General features: G+C 47.6%; 1 protein-coding gene across 4 annotated transcripts in view; it reads right to left on the reverse strand.

Moving 5' to 3' along the window:
- The window catches only part of PARVB (parvin beta), an 86,089-nt gene that overhangs the window by 44,677 nt on the left and 17,332 nt on the right, over nucleotides 1-24,080 (reverse strand). For 2 of the 4 annotated variants that reach the window (XM_027854340.1, XM_027854338.1), the window contains exon 1: nucleotides 10,908-11,004. The exons of the other annotated variants lie outside the window; for them this stretch is intronic. In XM_027854340.1, coding sequence (XP_027710141.1) covers nucleotide 10,908 — 1 coding nt within the window. In that variant the 5' untranslated portion in view covers nucleotides 10,909-11,004. Of the gene's footprint in view, nucleotides 1-10,907; nucleotides 11,005-24,080 lie in introns of those variants that run through there. 4 annotated transcript variants of the gene reach the window in all.

A 24,080-nucleotide genomic window follows, 5' to 3' on the forward strand; every position in this document is an offset into this window, starting at 1 on the left:
CCAGGAACTAGCAGTGCCTGGTATACAGCAGGTGCTTAATATATGCTTATTAAATTGAATTGTTGAATTGATTGCCTCATTTTAAATGCCCATTCGAAGTAGGGCACTGCAGCTTTTGAAAAAGAAAAAGCGATCCACAGGCTGGATGAGGTCCCAACATCAAAGAAAGGCCCTCAGAGGCAGACTGAGGTCATTTCATGGCAGAGAGCTGAGCAAGTTTCTTGGAACACAGAACATCAAAGATGATACCAAGCACGGCCTGAGATTTCACCTCTCCAAAAAGAGAAGAGTTCTAGGAAGGAGAACTAGATGAGGCTCTCTCCTTTCCCTGACTCAGTTTCCTCATTTGTAAAACAAGAATCGACCTCCCAGGGCCGTCGCGGGGCTCAATGAGAGAGCAAATATAGAAAGCGCTTCCCCAACCTTAAAGTGCTATTGATGACTGACGAGGATGATGTCATGTTTCTTCTTACACGCACGGCCACTGACCAGTCAAAGAGCCCAGGCCTTGTCCGTGATCATAAATCAGATGTTCTCCCTTCAAAGGATCAGCCTGGTTTTGGAAAAGGACAATTCTCTGGAACCTACATGTTTTTTCCCCAAGAGTTTATGGCCTTTCAGGCCCGTGCGTTTCCACTCAAATCTCGGGAATATTTTGGTTTAAGGCCCTGGTCCGTTTGCCAAAGAGCTGAGAGTCCAGAGCCAGGAAATGGCCACATTCTTGGAGTCACATCTAAGGCTCCGCCAGCGTCAGGAACCTGGCAACCTTTCACAGAACCACGCTTGGTCCACACCAGGGGTTACACAAGTTCAAAGGAGGATTCTTGGCCCTTCTCTCTGAGCCTACGTGACTCCTGGGGACTGTGGTTCTTGCCTCGCACAAGCCCCCGGGCCACGGTCAGCTCTTTGACAGCAGGGGCCAGGCCACGAGTAGCATCTTGAAACATTTTTTTTAACATTTTTCAAAATGTGGAAGTGAATGAGTTGGGCCTGGTCACACAACGGAGATTGGAACACCCCACATGGCCTCCCTTTTAGGTGCTCCCCTGACCAATCCTGGCCTTTCTCATGTGTATTTTCACTGAGCCACATCTCCCCCACCTCACATGACTGGTGGACAATCTGGTCCACAATGCAAAACTTCACCCATAGAGCCCCCATAGCCTGATTCCACCTTGTTAAATCCAGTTGGTGGGTCTTTCTGAGACCTGATTCTGTCCTTTGGTGAATCAGCCACCGATCCCCCCAGATTCATAGCATCTGCAAATCCCACAAGCTCCTGTCCATCCATGTCCCAGCCAAGGACACTGGAGAGAAACTGAGCTGAGTATATCTCCAAGTTCAAGGTCAAGAATCAAGTGGCCACACCCCCAGCCCACTGAGGAGCTCTGGACCTGGTCACAGCCTGGTCCCATCATCCCTGCCTCTGCTCTGGTCATCACTGAAAATCTGACAGGGAAGGGAGATCAGGGAAGGCATGATAGAGGGTCAGCATCTGAGCTAGGCCCTGAAAGGTGTGAAGACCTCCAGGAGGTATCCACGTGGGAGGCAGACATTCCGAGCTGATATCTAGCCATTCCAGGGCTTTGAAAAAGGATAAACTAGCAAAAAGAAACCTAGCAGACCCAGGGGGAAAAACCTTTCCATGCTTTCAGCAAATAATCCTGTTACACAGTCATTCAACACACAATACCCAAGAATCAACTGTGTGCATAGGAGAGAGAGGCCGTGGGGCCCAGCTCAGTGAGGGTGGTGAGGGGCAGGTCAGGAGCCTAAGGCCCAGAGAAACTGAGCGACTTGCTTACGGTCACACGGGCAGTAACTATGAGCCCCGACTTCAAATCCAGGGCCCTCCTCACTGAGTCACACTGCCTCTTCCCTCACTCTTCCATATCCAGAGTCTACACTTTCTTAAGGATTACAAAGCCCTTTAAAATATCTCATTTAACCCTCAGAACAACCCTGGGACGTAGGTGCTATTATTATCCCCACTTTACAGATGAGGAAACTGAGGCAAACAGCGTTGAAGTGAATTGCCCAGGATCACACAACTAGTGCCTGAAGCAGGATTTGAACCTGGGTCTTCCTGAGCCCAGGTCCAGAGCTCTATCTACTTTACCACCTAGCTATCACCAAGGTGGCCCTTCCTTGAATACCTCCTGATGCCTGGGGACTCCCTACCCCACAAAGCAGCCCCTTTCTACTTTCAGAGAGCTTTAATCATTAGAAAGCTCTTCTCTTAAGCTGACATCTCCCTTCAGATACAGTCTAGAACGTAGTCTCCCTGAGAGCAGGGGCCATTTCATCATCTAGCACGACTGACTGCATTCTCTTCCCAAGCGGCCCCAGCCTTGACATGTATTCAGGTAACTTCTGTCCCCTCCAGCATCTGTCAAGACCTTCCCTTCTAGAGGTCACATCTACTCTCTCCTTGATGAGGGCTGGCTCTCCGTGACTGCTGATGCCTGAGAAAAAAAAAGACCTGGGATGGATGCCAGCCCGCTCAGAATGGGTATGTTCACACACATGCCAAGAACACCTACAGAGTGAGATCGGCTGGGGCAACGTGGGCACGTCTAGGAACGGCCCGTTCCTGCAGGGAGCCCCTGGCCCAGAAGGAGACAAGTGGAGAAGGCACACCTCCAGGATGGCTACAGACGACAAGAAGGCCATTAGCCACAGATGCAGCCACGTGTGGAAAGAGGCCACAGGATGGGGGCTGGGGGGCAATCAGCCCCCGACATCACCAGAAAGGACCGGCTCCTGCCTGGCGCAGGCACCCAGCCGTCAGCTCTGTGCGCTTGGGGCTGGTCAGTCTGATGCCTTACCCCAGGGGGACACTGGGACTGGTGAACACCAGCAGCTCCGTCCCCCTAAATCAGAGGAAGCCCGAGAAAAGCAATCGGTGCTGGGCAGAGAGCTAACTGATCACTGCTGCAAACACAGACGGCTGTTTTTTTCCCTTTGTCTCTGCGGTAAACAGACAAATGTTAAAAACACAGGAAAAAATGAGTGCACGGGAGGGAGCACAGGAGGAGAACTTCGGTGCTTGCACCACCCAACGGCCAGGCCCCATTACAAGCCCTTCAAAGGCCGGCCCTCTGCTTGGCCCAGGGAGGTCAAAGGCAACCATGGACAGCCATCGGTTCACTTTTTTAGACCACGAGCCAACTAGGTCGGCGTGTCAAAGGTATGTCCTCCGCCAGCCTAAACGGGACGGTAAATAAATCTCTAAAAAGTGAGCAATTCGTTCTCAGAGGCAGAAGAAAGCTTGACATAACAGCTCCCCTTTTCTATAGCATTTTAAGGATTACAAAGCACCATCCTCACGACATCCCCACAGGCCCTATTGGGTGAATGGTGTGAGGAGGAAAGATAACCACAGCTCAGAGGGCCAAGTGTCTGGTCAAGGTCACAAGGCCAGTTATATAGCAGAGCTCCCCAAGTTCGACCAGCTCCTGGGGCCTGGTGAAGAAATGGCAAGGTCAGCCTCATCCACTCTTCTACCAAGAAACTCCAGGCCCTTACTTCTGGTCACCAGGGGACCCCATCTACCCCTTCTGTGCCTTTCCTGATGCTTATCATCAGGGGAGGAGAGGCAGGGGTGGGGACGCGGTGGGGGTGGGGGGATGCAATCATCAGGTTTAGTCCTGTTCTGGTAAAGCCTGAATGATTCTGATGAAGAGATGGGAGACATCAGGTGGCACAGTGGGCAGAGCGCCAGACCTGGGCTTAGGAAGACCCGAGTTCAAATTCTGCCTCAGATCCTTGTTGTATGACCAGAGGCAAGACATTTTTCTCAGCCTCAGTTCCCTCAGTTGTAAAATGGGGATAATAAAAGAGTTGTTGTGAGGATCAAACATCAGTCAAGTCTTTACAAGCTCTAAAGCGCTTCATCGTTGCTGGCTATAATTGCTGTCAAAAAGCCTGTGAGGGTGTACTTTGCCCTGCTGAGTCAGATGCTCTCCCCATAATCAGTAAACAATAAGAATTGGATCTTATATTCTCTGGACTCAGGCCACAGAATGACGTGTGCGTGTGTGTGTGTGTGTGTGTGTCTGTGTGTTTGTGTGTGTATGTGTGTGTGTGTGTAAATGTATATACACACACACACATATATGTGTATTTTTGGACATGGCCAATGTGGACATTTGTTTTGTTTGACAATGTCTGTAATGGGGGTTTTGTTTTTCCTGATTTCTCAAGGTGGGGGAGTGAAGCAGGAGATGCAGGCAAGAGGCAGACAGGAGAGAACGCTGAATTGAAAATAAAACAAAATTTAACATTTTAAAAAGAACACACCCAAGCTGCCATAGAGCAGAGAGTTGTGGACCGCCGTGCCCTAGGAGAAAGAAGCACGTGGCCCAGGGGAGAGGCGTGGGGTCGGGGGGGAGCATGCAGCACCAGAGGGTGAAGGAGGCACTCTGGAGAAGGAGAGTCAAAGTCACCATCGGTGAAATGTGTGAGAGTGAGGGACAACGGAGTGTGAGCTAATGTGCTGGAGAATGGGGAGATTTGGGGCGGGGGTACCGATTAGGAGGAAAGAGGTGATGAGGGCCAGTGTGCGTTAACAGATGGGAGGCGTAAGGGGACGTGGGTCAGCTGGAGTAACTGATCAGCAAGGCCTGCGACACCTTGGGTGGACCCTGTAGCAGAGCCTGGGAAGGACACGGACAAGGGCCTTCCAGGCTGGGCAGCACAGATGGGCTGCGATCAGTACTGGAAGGTGGAAGGGAACTCGGGGATCGCTGAGATCACAGACAGGGGAACTTGGAGAAGAAGAAAATGTAATTAACATCCCTTGGCTGTCTATTCTCTGGTCATTCAGAGGCCCTAGTGAATGTGAATGAGCCATCATCCTCAGTGCACTCGACCACGAGGTCGAAGGACCTGGGGATGTTTTAGCCCAGAGAGGAGGTGTAGGAGGGAATGTGACACCGGCACCAGATGGAAGCCTTATCTGTTGGGCTGCAGGGCTCAAGGCCTGCGGGGAGAAGGCCACTAACACGGAGACATTGAGAGGCGAGAGTTCACCCTCACCCCACATGCCCCTTGCATTTCTCATCTCTACAACATCTCTCCTATCTGATGCCTCACCACTCAAGCGTCTCCTACAGGTCAGGCCCTCATTCCTTCTCCCTATTTTTATCACAACAGCCTCCTCCTAGGTCTGCCGGCCCCACATCATACCATCCTCTAATCCATCTTACACACTTCTGCCAAAGTGATTCCCATTAACCCAAGCCCTGACCATGGTACTACCCTACTAAATCATTTTGGTGACTCTCTATTGCCTCCAGGATAAAATATAAATGCCTCTGCTTAGCTCTGAAAGCCCTATATAATCTGATCCCAAACCATCTTTTGACTCTTACTAAATGTTACTCCCCATCTGCACTCTGAGATCCAGCCAAACCGTCCTCTTCTCTGTTGCTCACTCCTCATCTCCTGCCTCCACATCTTTGCACTGGCCGTCCCTCATACCTGGATGCCCTCTCTCCTCATTTCTGCCTGAGAGAATCTCTTTCTTCATCAAGCCCCATCTTCTGCTTGATGCCATTCCCTACCAAACTGCTCGTGTCTTCCCTGCCAAGATACCTATTCATTATCTAATTTCTCTATATACTTATTCACTTTGTGTTCATTCTGTATAGACTCATAAGTGTTTGTTGTCTTCCTCATAGGATATAAACTCCCTGTGGGTTGAGATTGTGCCATTCCCTGTTTCTGTATCCCCAGCTCCTAGCTCAGTGCCTGGTACAAGACAAACCCTTGATGAACACTTGTTGACTATTGACTGATAATTGACCTGACCAAAATCAAAGGCTGAGATGCGAACTCAGCTTCTGTGAATCCAAGTTAAACACCACTACAAGGTGCTCCCCCACTGCCTGGCATGCATCCTGCTAAGATCGGCAAGCATCTCTCAAGAGACATGGATCCCAGGCTCCCAAAATGCCAAGGGGTGTCACTAGGGCTGACAGCCCAGGACGTCCCCTCAGAGAGGTTCTGAATGATCATCTCCCACGTCCCGGTCTCTGCCATCGCCTCAGTTCAAAATTTTGGCTATTTACACACACACACACACACACACAGTCCATTTACCTGTCAGTGAGAAGCTCCCCAAGGTTCCGCACCCCCAGAGAGGACAAAGAAATGAAGGTGATTTCACTTAGGCTGTTCTTTCTGACCCAACAGTTCCACCCTGGCCCTTTGGACAAGCAGCTGCTGCCATCCTTCTGAGTACCCATTAATCACTACATTACACCTGCCTCTATCATAACAAATTGGAAATTATGTTTAACCTGCTTGGAAGGCAGCACACCTCACCTGGTGCTAATTACTTTCTCCGCAAAAGCAACTTTTGGAGAAATGACATGAGAATCAGCACCAAGCCTCCTGGGGCTGCCAGGTCATCTGAATCTCAGGCAACCACCGAAACAACATGGCGGCAGAAGCCCTTGGGGCCAGCTGGTTCAACCCCCTCCATTTGCAGATGAGGAAAGGAAGGCTCAGTGATTTGCAATCCAGTGATTCTGACCAAGAACATTAACTCTAGAACTGGAAGAAACCTTTAATGGTATCCAGTCCAAGAGCCCGATTTTTTTTTTGATTGTTGTTGAGTTGTTTCAATCATGGCCAACTCTCCGTATCCCCATTTGGGGTTTTCTTGGCAGAGATACTCCAGCTCATTTTACAGAGGAGGAAACTGAGGCACACCAAGTGAAATGACTTGCCCAGAATCACACAGCTAGTAAGTGTCTGAGGGTGGATTTGAACTCAGGTCCTCTTGACCCCAGGCTCAGCACTCCTGCACTACCTAGCTTTTTCTTTACAGATGGGAAACTGAGGCCCAAGGAATTTAAGTGATATAGCCAAGATGACAAAGATAAATCACCAGCCTCATCTGACTCAGAAAACTATCGATTATGAGCTGAGAGGGCCCTTCAGGGTGACATAGGGTCATCACTTCATTCTGCAAATGGTAATACCTCAGAAGTCATCTGTAGGTCCAATCCTCTTATTTTACAGATGGGGAAACTGAGGCCCGGACAGATGAAGGACACACAACTAAAAAGTAGTTTAATAAAGAAGCTTCAGGGGAGAAGGTGCACCAATATTCCTAATAATTAAAAGCAGAGACAACTCTGCTTGTGCTTAGGAGATAGAGTTATATCCCACATAAGTGGGACCACAGAGCCAAAGTAAGCTGTGATGAGGACCCTTGTGGCCCTGCAATAACAGAATCAGCTGCTCATTTCAAGCAAAAGACGCAATTTAATGAAGCCACCGGAAGGCAGGGAACGTTCGGGACCAGCATTAATACAGACAAAACAGAAAAAAGTCATCCCTAAAGCCGAGGGGGCCGCGTTCCTGCTCGAGGGAGAGAGGACCAATTTGATGCCGTCTAACGGCATCTACAGAAGTGCCGTGTTTCTCTGGCAGAGGAGAAAATCAAAAGATGAAACATTAAATGTTAAAAAACGGAATTGACTGGCGGGGAACCCGCGGCAGCTGAAACGCACGAGTTGGGTGAGATCATTTCAAGACCTGGGGACGAACAAGGCCAGGACCACAGCGCCCCCTGGAGGCTGTTCTCTGCCACGGGAAGTCCCAGGGATCTTGCCTGAGCAGGGATATACGGGCATCCCCTGTAGGGCCAGAGGGGACCTCCTGGCCAAATATTTATCATCTATTTGTTTGTTTGTTGATTCCAGAACATGTCTGCTCTGATCTAAAAATCATTCCAAAGTCCCAAATGATATTTCTACTTTCTAATGGGGTAGGGTGGTTATCTGAGTTATCAAGAATAATCACAATTCATGCCAGCCTGGAGCATAAGGAGCAAGGGAGGGGAGTGGAGCCAGGGGATCTGGAGGACGAGGCAGAAATCCTCCTGCCTTTGGTGCGCCTACCTGTGTGACCTTGGACAAGTCACTCAACTTCTACAGTTTCCTCAACTGTAAAATGAGGGGGTCGGGTTGGCTGGTCAACACGTTCCCTTACACCTCTTAAGCTATGATCTTACGGTCCTAAGAAACTGAATGTGGAAAGAGAGCTAAGATAAAGGCCTGCCTCCTAGTGGATCCTCAGTTTCCTCATTTGTAAAATACGAAGAAAAAAATCTGTAAAAATCTATGGTGTTCAAGCAGACTTTAGGATCCTAAGTCACGTCTTCATGGGCCTCAGTGTACTCCTCTGTAAAACGGACTTGTAGGTTAATTCTACAATCATAGGGTCCCATCACTTCCCTAAGAGCCTCAGTTTCCTTCTCTGTAAAATGGACAAGGCGGTCCCTTGTAGATCTAACTATGATTCCAAGCACTTCCTCATGCTGAGGACCAGAGGTAAAGAGAGCTCTCCCAGCCGCCCCTCCCCTTTGGCTTCCTTTCATCAGGAGGATGTGAGGGGCCTGCTTGGTCTTCCGGCTCTGCCCACTGAATGGAGCCATGGCCTCACTCTGGATGCTACTCTGCAGCAGCTCTCCCAGGGGTCTGGCCCTCTGGCCTCCCACCTCTTTGTTACCCTGGTAACACCAGGGAGCTTTCCAGCTGAAATCCCCAAGGGACTGTGTGCCATCGGCAGCCACGGCAGCACCCTTCGCCCTTTCCTTCGCCTGCTCCCCTCCGGCCTGCCACCCCTGCGCTGAAGGGAAGGGAAGGGAAGGGAAGGGGCCCGCTCTGAGGCCGGCCCTCTAAGCTGGGCCTGGCCTGGACCCAGGAAGCCCAGGAGGGCAGATGGATCACATGCCTGGTGAAAGCAGCTTAGTGGGAATTATCCTGACCAGGCTGAACTTCCAAGTGACCACGACACTGTTTGCTTTTTCCTATTTAATTCTCTACTTTGCTTCTGCCCATTTTCAGAGGGGGAAAAAATCCCTTTTTGGCACAGTAGTTCCATCTCTTGTCACTTCATTCCCAATAACTTGGTCAGAAGGTCTGAGTTCAGATCCTGCCTCTGACACCATCTGTGTGATCTTGGGAAATTCACTTAAACTCCCTGGGCTTCACTTTCCCCCTCTGTAAAATGAGGGGCTGGGGTAGATGGCCTGCGAGGCCCTTCGAGGGCTACATTTATGAGTTTTGGGGGTTTTTTGTCTCACATGCCACTAACAGTCCTTTTTTTCCTCCCCAAACCTTCTTTGAGAGCAGAGGTTGGTTTTGCCTTTCTTTGCACCCCTGGTATTTGGTGCAGTGGCTGGCACGAAGCAGGTGCCTGAGAAACGCTTGTTAATGGTTCCAAATGATTGCGTCATTCTCCTACGAAACTGTCCTCCATGAGTAGAGGGACTAATTCTTCACTGCTCCCTAGCACCCAGAACAGAGTTCTGCATACAGAAGGTGCTTAATAAATGTTTGTGGTGCTTGTACTTCCTCTTTGCAGCTCCTGGCCTTTGAGCTCCCTGAGGACAGGGCCTCTGTATTATTTAAACTCCTCTTCAACCTCCCCTGGCATACTGTATACACTGTATACAGTGGGCAATTAATAAATCCCCTAACTCGTTTTTCTCCCTGAATGAAACCGAGCCCAGGAAGATTCTCTGCTGTCTCGCTGAGCTTGGGCAGGCACGGCTTTTGATCTGGGCCCCTGGGATGCTTTCCCAACTCCCACATGACTGACAGTCATTGCCTTCGCTCCCAGGGAATAAGTGGTTTCCTTTGGGATGGGGTCCTCGGAAGACAGGAAAGCCCTACGCCGTCCTGGAAAGAGCAGACATCAGGCATGGCTCATTCACACTCTGGCCTAATGGTTCATTTTTTTCCTTGTGTTGATTTTTCAGGAGTTTCCTGGCCCTCAAGCCCACTCCTTCCCACACAAGAATTCCCCGTGACTAAAACTGCAAGTCTGTCCGTCCATCAGTCAGTCAGTCAGTCAACAAGGCCCTGACTGCCTACTGGGCAGAAACACCCCAGGACTATAGATGGTAGAGCTGAGAGGGGCCCCAGAGATCAGCTAGTCCAAGCTCCTCATTTAACAGAGGGAGAAACTGAGGCACAGAAGGAAGGGTTAATGGACTTACTCACATTCACTCAGGTTCTAAGAGTCAGAAGTGAGATTTGAACCCAGGGCCTCTAACTTCAGAACCAGGGCTCTTTTAGGGGAGAGGGAATGACTGTCATGCTCTCTAAGGACTAAGGTCTACAGAGCACATTACAGAGTTTCTCCCCTTCAGAGCAGGAACAATCTTCTCTCTGTGCCCCCAGCATTAGCACAGTGCTCTGTATACAGTAAGAGTTTAGTAAATGCTTCCTCATTCATTCACATACTCAAGCACCCTGCCCATGCTATTCATTCTAACACAAGTAAGACGGGTCTCTGGAGAAATCCTTTGGCCTTCTTTGGCGTCTCTGGGCCTCAGTTTCCTCTTCTGTAAAATGAAGTAACTGTTCCATCTAGGATCAAACGCACCTCTGTTCTCAAGGGGGGCTGTCCTCGTCCCCACGGTTCTAATGATCATGTCCAGGGACCTGAGAGCCCCTGTCCTGAGGAAGCACCAACTGGGCCAGGATTGTTTGTCAGAAGGCCAAGGTGAGAGTCCAGCTCTATGCCTGGCTAGCCTCGGGCAAGTCACTGCTTTCTCTGGGCCTCGGTTTCCCCATCTGAAAAATGAGGCAGCTAGACTCAATGTCCTCAGAGGTCCTTTCCCCCTCCAGACCAAGGAGCCAAGGTCACGTCAAAGTTCTGTACCTCAGTTTCCCTATCCATGAAATGGAGGAAATGATAGATAGAGATGGCCTCAGAGGTCCCTCCAGGTCTGGGGCCCCAGACCCCTTGCAGAAGCCAGTCTGAGCCTGCAGATCCCCCCGATATTGTAAGGCAGCAGAACACATGCCCAGGGAGGCCCCTGCAGGGTCTCAGCTCCAACCAGACTCTGAAAGACAAACAGGACAAACACAAGAACTCACTGGTGACGAGGGAGGCTAATGGTCAGAGGCCCCCGGAGGCCCAGCGCTCAGCAGACAACAAGGGAGGAGGCTGTGTCAGACTCAGACCCACAGTGAAGCCCAGAGGGGCAAGGAGCAGAGCCTCCCTCTCCACTATGACTCGCAGTTTTCAAGATACCCTCTCTGGGAATCCTTGAGGAAGGAAGGCCACCAAAAAACCTGACCCCCTCGAAGGGAGGACAAAGCTGTTGTTTCATGATACAAAATGGTACCCTTATCTTAGCTACCAGCGACTACCCCACAGGCCACACACATCCTCCTCTCCCTGCTCACCTCTAAAAGAAGGAAGCCCATAATACAGAAGGAAAAGAGGAAGGAAGGGTGGATCCACTCCTCTGGCATGTCTTCAGAAACCCGGGGCCCTGGGCAAAGCCAACCATGGCTCTGGGGGCCTGGTGGAAACCTTCACCCTCCACGTGGCATGCTCTAAAGCCAGGCTCCAGGAAGAGAAGAGCAAGAGCCCATGGGAAGCCAAATAAATGGGGCGCCCTGTGCCCAACGTGAAAGGCGCCTGATAACAATCCCCTCCCGCAGCTGCTGTGTGCAGGACTTCCTCATTTCAGAAGTTCCAAAATTCTTTCCCACTGTTTCCACGACTTCAGAAATCAAACACTCAAAACGAGAAAACCTAAAGGAAAGAGGAGAGACTGAGGAGGTTTAAAGATAGATACTGCACGGTCCTGCTTGCTGGCTTTATAGACAGGCGGCCCTCCCAGAAAGGGGGTCCAAGAGCTTTGCTGAAGGCCTGAGGGGCACAGAACAGCCCTCCACAGACCCATTCTACAGATAAGGTGGATGAACAGAGGGAAGAAGGGAAGAATAAAGGGAGAGAAGACAGAAGGAGGAGAGGAAGAGAGGGATAGACAGGGATAAGAGAGGGAGAGATGGCCAGAAATCACAGGGAGGGCGACTGACTGACTGATTGACTGGTGTATTTTTTCTGGAAGTAATGGGAGGGTTGATTTGACTTCTGGGCCCAGAGTCATAGGGAGAGGAGGAGGGGCCTATGGTGGCCTGGTGGCAGAGCAGAAGGCCAGATGGCTTGGGCAGAGGGAAGCTTGGCCATGTCTGGGGATGCCTAGAGAAAGTCCACATTCACTCACTCACCAATTAGGACCACTCAAGCCAGGAGACCAGTTCCAAAACTGAGTGAATTAATTTACCCAAGAACATGTGAGTATGACTTCTGAAGGTCCATTCATAAGACGTAGAAATGGAAGGAATCTGAAAAATCACTTTATCTGATGCCTTCATCTTAACAAATAGGGAAACTAAGGCCCTGCCAGGAATCTAGAGCTGAGAGACCGCAGCGGCCGTCCTGTCTAACCCCTCATTTCAGAGATGGGAAGGGTCTTCTCCACAGAAGAAGCAACCAAGCCACGCAGCATGTGAATGAGGCCCTCAGACTCCTCCTGAGAGAGGGCAGGAATGCCACCTTCTCTCCTGAGAGAGGTTAGCAAAGTGCTTTGAAAACACAGCCTCATTTTATCCCAACCATAACCCCATGAGGTGGGTGTTTATTATCCCCTTTAACAAATGAGGAAACTGAGGCAGGCAGAGGTAAAATGCCTTGCCCAAGGTCACACAACCAGTTAATGTCTGACTTAGGATTTGAACAGGTCTTCCTTCCCCACCCAGCTACCCCAAAGGTCACAGAGGATCAGCAAAGCTGGGGGAGGGGAAAGCAAGGTGGTCTCCGGGTCCCCCGTGAAATGTTTCCCACAGACCAGAGCTTGTCCAGATTATGGGACTTCTCCTTGGGGGGAGGGGCAGGGAAGTCAAGGTGGGATGGCCAAGTGACCAGGAGGAAGGAGTGGCAAGACCTGGCCAAGGCTGGCACAAACACAGTCACATCCCCTCTCTGGCCTCACCCTATTCCAGCCATTAAGTGACAGAAAGGACTAGGGGCTGAAAAGATCTGCCCGAATTGTCCTGTCTTCCCCCTCCCAAAGAGACCAAGCACCTATAGTGTGCCAGACATCATACTAAGCTCTGGAGATACCAAAAGAGGCAAAGGATAGTCCCTGCCCTCAAGGAGCTTACAATCTAATGGGAGAGACAATATGCAAACAGTTATGTTCAAAGCAAACCATCTACAGGATAGAGGAGACACTGACCAGAGGGAAGATATAGGAGTTAAGAGGGCTGTGAAGGCTTCCTGCAGAAGGGGATTTGAGTTGGAACTCAGAGGAAACCAGGGAGGGTGGCAGGAAGAGCGGGGGAGGGGAAACACTGCAGGCCTGGGGGGACAGAGGGAATGCCCAGAGCTGAGGGATGGAGGGGCTTGTTCATGGAACAGCCTGGAGGCCGGGATCCTGGGATTGAAGAGTGCCCGGCACACAGGAGGTGCTATATAAATGCTTGTTCTCGTCCCTCCCTTCCCATGTAACACATACAGGCCCTGTTCTAGGCCCTAAGGACATAAAGACAGAGTGAAACTGGCCTTGATCTCAACATGCCTACATTCTCTTGGGGAGACAATACATACATATGATACATACAAAGTATTCGGGAGTGGGGGGGGGGCCGCTGATGACTGGAGAAATCAAGAAAGACCTCGTGTAGGAGAGCGTGGAGGACGGGTGGGGATCAGGGAGAGACAGAAGCCAGCGACTGTCCCCTCTGGAGCCTCCCCCACCCCTTTGTTTCCTCTTCGTGGCGCCCGTAGCAGACACTCAATAAAAAGGAATTCGTTATTCCAACAGTAACTCCCTTTCCTAAAGTGATTTTCAGTTTCTAAGATTCCTCACCACCCCCTTGGGAGCATTTTCCACGTGTTTTTCAGACGAGGAGAAACTGAAAACCAGGAAAGCAGGGGGGTGGGCTGGTCCGTGGAGGACAGGTGGGGTTCCGTCACTGGCTTCTGCCAACTCCCAGTCTAGGCCCTGGGCCTTTCCTGTTCTTGTTGTCCATCCTCTGCTTGTCAGGGGGCTCTCCTGTTTGCCTGAAGCCCTCCCTTTTCTTCTGCCTTCTCTGTCTGGTTCAGCAAGCTGTGTATGGATCCCAAAGTTCCTTGTTGATTGGGAGAGCCAAACTCATTTGATCTTCTTTGAAATTAAACATAGAAGCACAGGTCTGTACACTCTGAGAGAGCGGCCAATGCCTTTCTTACTTCTCTAAAAGGGAAATAGTCTCTCATTTCCCGTGCCAGGAACTTTGGGGTTAACCTTGACCTTCACTAAGTTTGGCATACTTGGCACAAGGTGCTGTCCGAGAAGATCCTAAGCCCAGAGCTAGAAGATGCCTCAGAGGCTCTGGACCCTAACACCTCTTTTAACAGTGGAGGAAACTGAGTCATACACATACTAAGAGTCAGCAGTCAGGGTGGGAAACCAGGCTCTTCCCACCACACCAAATCTTCAACAATTTTGTAATTTAGTAATCAGCAACTGTGTGTGACATCCTCGGCCTGGGCTAGTCTAACAGGGAAATGAGACACAGAAACTGGAAGCTGGGATGTCCAGTATGGCCTGATGTACAGCAGAGGAGAAGTGACCAAACGTGACACCAGCAGATTTCCCAGTGAGACTTTATATTTAGAGCAAGGACTCCTAACCTGGGGTCTACAGACCCCTGAGGGTTCCCAGGAGAGATTTCTGGGGTTCCGTCAATTTGGATGGGAAAAAAGAACACATCTTTATTTTTACTAACCTCTCAATGAGATGTAAGGTTTCTTTTGATTATTTAAAAATATTGGTCAGAAGAGGGATCCATGGGCTTTACTGGGCTGCCCAAGGGGTCTATGACCCACAAAAAAGGGTCTAGACCAACCATTGAGACTCCAATCCCTTTCTTTTACAAGGAATAAACTGAGGCTCAAAGGTACGATGTGACTTAGCCAGAGTCATGGTCTAGTTACTGAGAAAGTCAGCATTTGAACCCAGCTCCTCCGACTTCAGAGCTGGAGCTCTTTCCATCGAATCACATTTGATTTCTCTGGTACACAAAGTACTGGCCCTGAAGTCAGGAAAACCCAAATTCAAATCCAGTCCCAAACACTCACTACTATGGGCAGTGGTGGGCAAGTCATTTAACCCTGGTCTGCCTCAGTTTCCTTTACTGTAAAATGGGGGTAATAACAGCACTTGCCTCCTAGGGTTAATGTGAAGATCAGTGAGGGACAGAAGCTGGCACATAGTAGGAGCTTAATAAAAATTAATTTTATTATTTAATAATCTATTTTATTATCAATGATAAGATAACTAATGTTATTTTAAAATTAATAATAAATTTAATGAAAATGAATAATAACTAATTTAAAAACTCCTTCCATCCTACTTTCCTTCCATCTTATCCTAGATACATTAATTTGGTTTGTGCAAGAGCTTTTCAATTCATATAATCTATTTTCTCTTTTATAACTGTTTCTATCTCTATTTGGTTCAGAATTTATTCCCCACCCTTAGCTGCAATAGACCTTTATGTGATCTGCTTTTCATTTTTTATGCTGTGATCTTTGAAATTCAGGTCATTTGAATTTATTGTGGAACATGGTAGAAGATGCTGGTCTCAGGCTAATTTATACCAGAGATGGTTTTCCCATTTTCCTCATAGTTCTTATCAAATAACAAGTTCTTTCCTAAGAAATTTATAGAGGTTTTCAGGTTTATAAAACACTGGGTTATGGAGCTCAATCCTTTCTGTTGCTTTTTCGTCTAGTCTGTTTCATAGACCAAAGGAAAGCCCCCCTAGATACCAGATACTGTAGCAGTGGCTTTTGTGGTAGCAGAGAACTGGAAACAAAATAGATACCATCAATTGGGGAATGGGGAATGAAAGTAACAAATTGTGGCATGTGACCGGAACGGCGATCTCCGTGTCCTAAGAAACAACAAATATTATGGACACAGAAAAGTACGAGAAGATGTACACAAACTGATGCAGGGAGAGGGAAAAACAGCCAAGAGAACCATATATTCGATGACTGTAACCATATAAATGGGCAGAAGAACCACAACAAGATGTTTCAACAACAGAAATTGGTAAGAATTTATCAGTGGAAATAACCTTAAAGAAGGAGCATGACCATCTGCTTTGCTGCTACAACCTAAGAACATTCGATTTGTAGCTGAAATCTCCCCTATGGGTGACTCCTCCATTAGAATGGGAGCTCCTTGAAGGCAGGTACCATCTGACTTTTCTATCTGTATCCTCAGTGCTTAGCACAGAGATCTGCACATAGTAAGTGTTAAATAAATGCTTATTCATTAATAACAAAACTGAAGGCTAAAAAACTATAATGATTAAACATCCCCAGTGAAGAAATGGGGGGGGGGGGAGAGGCTCATATAACGTCAATTGTTTTCCATGTGTTGATCAGTTTTGCTGAATTTTTTTCTTTTTGAAAAAATTTCTTTGTGGGGCAGGTAGGTGGCACAGTGGATAGAGCACTGATCTTGGAGTCAGGAGGACCTGAGTTCAAATTCAGCCTCAGACACATATCACTCACTAGCTGTGTGACTCTGGGCAAATCACTTAACCCCAACTGCCTTACCAAAATAAATAAATAAATGAACAAATTTCTTCGTTATTAGGGTGTCCTTCTGGAAAGGGGGAGGTGACGGGATACCAGGGAAAATCTGAGCAATATGAAAACAAAAGCTACTAATGAAAGTCTATTATATAAAAAATAAAAAGTTAATTTACATTTAATATCCTCTGTTTTAAAGATGAAACATGGCTCAGTGGCTAGAAAAGCCAGGCAGACCAGGGTTCAAGTCCTGCCCTTAACATACACTAACTCTGTGACCTGGGGTAAATGACTTAGCTTCTTAGCATTCTAGATAACTCCCTAAGATGGTTCCATTCAGAAATGGAACTGACTTGCACTGATCAAGGTATTTCCTCATCCAGGATTCCCCTCTATTAACCAAATCACAAGCCCAGTTCCTATCCCAACAGTCTGGGTAAAAATGGGGGAGAGTGTGTTAGAAAGATTCCCAGAAGCATAGACTCTCAGAAGGAAGAGACCTCAGAAGTGAGCTTTGTTATCGTTGTTCAGTCGTGTCTGACTCTTCATGACCCCATTTGGGGTTTTCTTGGCAGAGATACTAGAGCGGTTTGCCATTTCGTCCTCCAGCCCATTTTACAGATGAGGAAACAGAGGCAAATAGGGTGAAGTGACTTGCCCAGGGTCACACAGCTAGCAAGTGTCTGAAGCTGGATTTGATTTCAGCCCTCCTGACTCCAGGGCAGTACTCTATCCACTGTGCCACTCAGCTGCTCTCTCTGCATGGTGGGAGCGCCACCTTCAAGTGTCACCGAATCCCAAATGCTCAGGGCTGAGAGGGACCTCAGGGGTCACATGGTCCAAATCCCTCATTCTACAGTTGAGGAAACTGGGGACCAGGGGTTAAGTGACCTGGGTCCTCTTCCTCCAAATCCAGCTTCTTTCATGCTGCCCTCCTAGCTCCATCCAGCTAAGCCTACATAAAACAAAAAAAAAAAAAAACAAACTGATGGTTTTCATAATAAAGGCATTTAATCACTAGAAAAGGTCAAATCAGGGAAGAAATGACGTGCTCCTGATATGCTGTGCACTGTATGAAGGGTTAAGTATACAAACAGAAATTATGGTTGACATTCTGGCCAGGAGAGTCTATTTAAGAAAGCTAAACAATGCATTTCAGGAAAATTCATTTTGAAACGGATTTATATAAAAAATGTCAACTCAATTAGAGGAGTGACTTCAGCTACTTGGAAAATCCCCTTGGAGGGAACACCATGGTCTCTGCCACTGCTGAACAGGGCCTTCCTGCCCCAGGGTCACTTACCCAACTTCAAGGTTGTGTCACTAGTTCTTTTTCAAGAACAGTCACGTTAACAATAAGGTCTAAAACATTTCAGGAAAATCACTTCAGATGTAATTTAAAGGAAGAAATAACTCACTCTCTTCTATTTTTGAGAAACTTTTTAAGAGCCACAAAACATTTCCTTGCTTTTCAACTTTTTTTTCTGTTCTTTAAAGGCAGAACCCTTACATGGAAGAGTCTGGACTGAAGAATCCCGTACCTTCGGCACCCAAATGCAAGGCCAGGAGCCCATGGCAATGGAACAAGTGGACTGATGCACTACCAATGCCCACTAACGCTACCATTCTTCCCTGAACACTGCAGGCTTGCTCCCCCTAGGGACCAAGGCCAGACAAAGCACAGAATCCCAGAACAGGTCTGCAAGGGACCTCCAAGGCCATGTGTCCATCCTCCTCACTCTACAGATGAGGATGCTGAGGCACAGAGAGTTGAAGTGACCCACCAAATATCACACAGGTAATAAGTAGCCAAGGTGTGGGGCAGCTAGGTGGCGCAGTGGATAGAGCACCAGCCCTGAAGTCAGGAGGACCCGAGTTCAAATCTGGTCTCAGACCAAACACTTGACACTAGCTGTGTGACCCTGGGCAAGTCACTTAACCCCAACTGCCTAAAAAAATATATAAATAAATAAATTTTAAAAAAAATAAATAAGTAGCCAAGGTGGAATTAGGACCCAGACTCTGTAAAACTCCAAAGCCACCGGTCTTTGACAAAAGGTTCTCTCTAAGAAACGTGAAACTCAATCAACGAGCAGCTTGGAGGATTGTTCCCAGGGCACCTCCCTGTGAGGAACCTTGTCAGGCCTCAAAGATCATTCACTGGATTTCCCAGTCGGCCCAGGCCTCAACAACACTCGCAAGTCTTGTGCCTTATCTATTTCCTCAGCCCATAAAGAAATAATAAATGTTTAATGACTGACTTATTAACTGTCTCCAAAATTGTGGTTCATTTCTGGGGCTGCATCTTAGGGATTTTTGGCCCAGAGAAGACTCAGGAGGGACACAAACATTGTCTTTTAATGCCTGAAGGATTGCTGTTGTGGGATCCCTCCCCCTCCTCAAATCAATCCATCAACAAGCATTTACTGGCACCTACTACGTGCCAGGTACTTTGCTAAGTGCTAGGGATACAAAGAAAAGCAAAAACAGTCTCCACCCTGCAGGAGCTCATGTTCCACTGGGAAGGAGCATACAGAAGGAAAAAGGACAGTGACAGAATGAGAAAGAAGGAGAAAAGGAGAAAAAAAATCTTTGTTATATGAGACGGCTCTCTGGGAGGGGAAAGAAGAGGGAGGGACACAGGCGGAAACTCTGGCAACTAAAAACAAGAAACATCAATAAAAATGTTTTTAAAACAAGAAAATGAAAATGGAAGAGAGAAGGAAAGAGAGAGAAAGAAACAAGACTCTGGAACGGGAACTTATTCACAGGGAGAAAAGTGATTCCATGAAGGCAGGCCAGGCCCGTGGCTCAAGGTGGAACTCTGCCCAAAGGGCTATAACACCACTCATACCCTTTGATCCGGCAATCCCACTGCTAGTCTGTGTCCCCAAAAAAATCAAAGAAAAATGGAAAGGACCCACACGTACAAAAATGTTTACAGCAGCTTTTTTGTGGTAGCAAAGAATCAGAAATTGAGGGGATGCCCATCAATTGGGGAATGGCTGAACAAGTTGTGGTACATGATTGTGATGGAATACTCTTGTGCTATGAGAGATGATGAGCAGGATGCTCTCAGAAAAACCTGGAAAGACTTACATGAAGTGATGCAAAGTGAAGGGAGCAGAACCAGGGGAACATTGTAACAGAATCAGCCACACTGTACAATGATCAGCTGTGAATGACTTAAATATTCTCAGCAACACAATGATCCAAGACAATTCTGAAGGACCCATGATGAAAAATGCTATTGTAGCAGACTTTTTTAAAAAAACTTTCTTTATGTTTCTTGCTTTTTTATCATTTATTGGATTGGGTTGGATTTTGGGGGGGGGAGGGGCAACATGGCTAATATGGAAATATGTTCTGTATGATTTCACATGTATAACTGATATCAAATAACTTGCCTTTTCAATAGGTGGGAGAGGGGCAGAGGAGAGAGAAAATTTGGAACTCAAAATTTTTAAAAAATGAACATTAAAAACAAATTTTAAAAATGTTAAGTGGTCTGTACTGCAGGTACCAAGCCAAAATAGAAAGAATCAGAAAATCACAGGATACCTTAGAAGGGAGTCCACACCCCTTATTGTATAGTTGAAGAAAATGAGACTCGGGGAGGAGAAAGGACTTGCCCATCGCATGGAATCAATGACATTATCAATCACATTGTGGAAGCTCTAGAATTAGGAGAGACATGCAAGGCCATCGGAAACTGGGGGGAGGGGGGCAGTGACCTGCCCTAGGTCACACAGGTAATCACATTATCACAGGAGCAGAGTCAGAGCTAGACAGGACTTGAGAGGCCAACTCCCTTAATTGACAGACAGGGCAACTGAGACCCAGGAAGCTGAAGAGAGCTGCTAAAGGTCTGGCTTCATATCCAAATCCAGCCATTTTGCACCACATACACCTTCAAAGACAGAAGACACCTGGGGTGCAGAGGGCCTAGCAGCTGGGGGAGGTCGGAAAGGCCTCATAGAAAGATGATGTTGGAGCTGAGCTTGGCAAGAAGCCAAGTATTATGAAAGGCAGGGGTGAGGGGGGATTGTGTCCAGGCAGAGAGCGGGGATGGAACACCCCACGCTGAGGAGAGCACACAGTATCTATATTATACACTGCACTAAGTTTTACCAAGCACATTCTTCCCTTTTAGGTCAGGGCCTAAAGCATAATTACCTACATTTTGTAGATTAGGAAACTGAGACTCAAAGATTAAATGATGTAACCAAGGTCACAGAGCTAGAATTCGAACCCACAACAACTGATTCCAAGCCCAGACTCCTGCTGATGGAGCCTCCAGGATGCTAAGGCATATAGAACACTGTAAGCATGCAAATTAGCCCCACTTAAAAGATGAGAAGATGGAGGCTCAGTGATACATGGTGATGTGCCTGAGGTCACACAACCAGTATGTGTTAGGCCTGGAAACTGAACCCAGGGTTCTTGTGACTCCAAGCCCAAACACTGAGTGGCTAGCGGCTTCCTACTCCCTCACAATTCCCTGCTTTTATTGGGTACATAATCTGTATTTATACACGTACGTGTTGCATCTCTTGACAGAATGTAAGCCCCTTGAGGACAGGGATTCTTTTATTTTTGTCTCTGTATTATCCCGAGGGCCTGTTACAGGTCCTGGCACACCGTAAGTGCTTGATGATTTACTAGGTGATGGACACATCCAAGCTGGGACTCAACCTCGTTCTCAGAACTTCAAATCCAGTATGAAAGGATGCCACCTACAAACAGGGCACAGACTCCCAAAATGGCGCCCGTCGGCACAGAACGTCCTGCTCTGCCAGTTGTCTCCCGTCTGAAAGTCCTCATCCCCTCCCCAAAAAGGAAAGGAAAACCTGTCTCCTTATCACACGCCAATGATCCATCCTTGTATAGACATGGAAACAGATTAGAAGGGAGGTCCCACCCACCCCCACTCTGCACAGCAGGCATCCCAGCCAAGGGAATGACATGGCCTATTTAAAATCCAATGACAGCAAGCTCGGCATCTGTTTAATAACAGTTCTTCATGTGCCTGTCAAACACGCTAAGTGAGACAGTTTTTTTCTGTTTTAGAAAAGAGGCTGAGCTATAACCACACCAACCACCAGACGAGGATGATAATAGCGCTCATTTACATCCAACACCCACGTTGTGCGACACTGGACACCTACTCTCCCCACTCGCCCAACATAAACGGGAGATCAGGCAGGCTAATTCAATTTCCCAGGGCTGACATAAATTAGTGACAATTGTTAAAGGTAATATAAGTTACATTTTTGTTATGTGTTATTACATAATATGGTGCTATACACTGTTATAAAAATATAAGTTGTTATTTATATTATGGCTAAATAATATATCAGAAGTCAGGGAAAGCAGAGGGACCTGTCATGTTTACACTTAGAGCCAATCACAGACACAGTGGCTTCATAATTTTTTAAAGGAAAAACGCCAACAATCTTCCTCTTCTCTCTACCTTGAAACAGTCCAAAAAACAAGTATAACAGTCAGCTCTTGTCCCTTATCTGGTCCCCTGTCCCAGCCTTTCACATCCACGGCACTAGTACTTTCTCACAGGATGCCGGGACTATCTCACTGAGAGAGTGAAAGTTTTACTATCTCCATTTTACAGATGAAGAAACAGAGGTTCAGACAAGGGAACAGCATCACACAGGGAGTAAGTGTTGGAGGCAGAGTATGAATATAAATCCAGGTCTTTCCCAACTCCAAAGCCAGCACTCTTTCCTTAGCACAGCTGTTAAGAAATGTTAAGATTCCCCTCAGCCCGGCAGTGCACTTCTGAGAGCAATCACGATAATTTACGAGTGCCTACTATGGGCTTGACATTGCACTAGCCTGGGCAGGTACAAAGACAGAAAAAGAAACTCCTGCCTTCACAGCATCTACAGACTATTGGGGGAGATGTCCATAAATACAAACAAAAGAAATAACAGACGTGGCTCTCCTTCTGATGGCACCCCCCACTCCACTCCCCCACGCCCCTAACTCTTCCACTCTCCACTCCCCCATGCTCTTCCATCACCCCACTCCCAGTCAATCTTCAGTCCACCAGTGGCCATTTCCCCTTCCAATTCCACCAGGGAAATTTCCCTTTGTGTCTTCAGCCTTCATCTTAACACACTGACACATCACCTCTCTGTTACCTGACCCCTTCTGTTACTTCACCAATTGGGCTGAGTGAAGTCACTTGGTACGGCACCAACTCCCTCCCCACACAGGCAATTGGGGTGGGGAACCTGCGGCCTTGAGGCCACATGTGGCCCTCGAGGTCCTCGAGTGTGGCCCTTTGATTGAATCCAAACTCCACAGAACAAATCCCCTTAATAGAAGAATTTGTTTTGTAAAACTTGAACTCAGTCAAAAGGCTACACTCAAGGACCTAGAAGGCCACATGTGGACTCAAGGTTGCAGGCTCCCCATCCCTCTAGACAAGAGGTGATGAGGGTCTGAAACAGGGCAGCACAGTGAGTAGAGAGAATAGGATGGAGAGAAGAGATGCAGAAGGAGAAACAGTACGGTCGAGCAACTAACCAGGTACATGGGGAGAAGCAGGATGAGGGGTCAAAGACGACGAAGGTTGACAATCTGAGTAACCGGAAAGATGGCAGTCTTCTCAACAGAAACAGGGAAATTAAGAAAAGGGGATTTCTGGGCAGAAAGGAGTTCTGTTTTGGACATGATGAGTTTGAAATGTCTCTGGGACATCTACCAAGCAGTGGGAGTCACAGAAATGAAGCCTGGGAGCTGCTGGGGCAAGATCTGGAGATCTGGGCACCATCACCGTGGAGGTGGTCATTAAAGCCATGGGCACTGATGGGGCCACCAAGTGACTGTGCAGACAGAGAACGGCCCAGGCAGGCAGACGAGGAGGTAAATATCCATTCGTTCAGTCCAACAAACATCATTAAGCAGGCCAAAGGCACTGCCTAGTACATGAGAGGCTTGAAGATGGAAACAGCAATCCCTGCTCTCATAGAATTTACATTATAATGAGGGTGAAGAGGACAAGAAATACCCAAGATAACTTTTAAAAAAGAGAGAGAGAGAGAAAAGAGCACAAAGTGGAGATTCGGGTCAAATGTTAGGAAAAATACAAAGCGAGAAAGTCACCATCACTCATACCTAGAATAGTCCATGAATTCTAAACTACAGCATGCTTCTTGATTTAGAGACACCCAAGGGAAAAATAGGTTGTTTCAGAAAGTAGTGAGATCCCTGTCACTGGGTAGGTTCGAGCCCAGGCTGGATGACTCTTTTGAGTGTCTACACTGAAGCAGGGCTCGATGAGATCTAGATGGCCGCGGAGATATCTTCCAATTCACCAATTTTATGGGTGACCTTCTGGAGATCCCAGGAGGAGTTGCCCTTTATCTCTTTGCTCCAAAAAGTTAATGGCATCCTAGAAAAATTCTCTATAACCTTCTTAGTAGATGTAAAAGTCCCAGAAAATCAGGCTCCCCACATGCGGGGGAAAAAAACAAGCTCTCTTCCCCCTGTATGTAAGACTTTTTTAAAGCACTATTTACAATCTAAAATCACTTTGTTCGCTTGGGAAGATAAATATGTGTTATGTATAACCTGAAGGGCTCATAAAATTACCATGTTTGCTAAGTCAAAAATATAGCTTACTCAGACAACTACAAATT

Source organism: Vombatus ursinus, unplaced genomic scaffold (assembly GCF_900497805.2).
Source record: "Vombatus ursinus unplaced genomic scaffold, bare-nosed wombat genome assembly UNPS02010394.1, whole genome shotgun sequence".
In the NCBI taxonomy this organism is placed as follows: Eukaryota; Metazoa; Chordata; class Mammalia; order Diprotodontia; family Vombatidae; genus Vombatus; species Vombatus ursinus.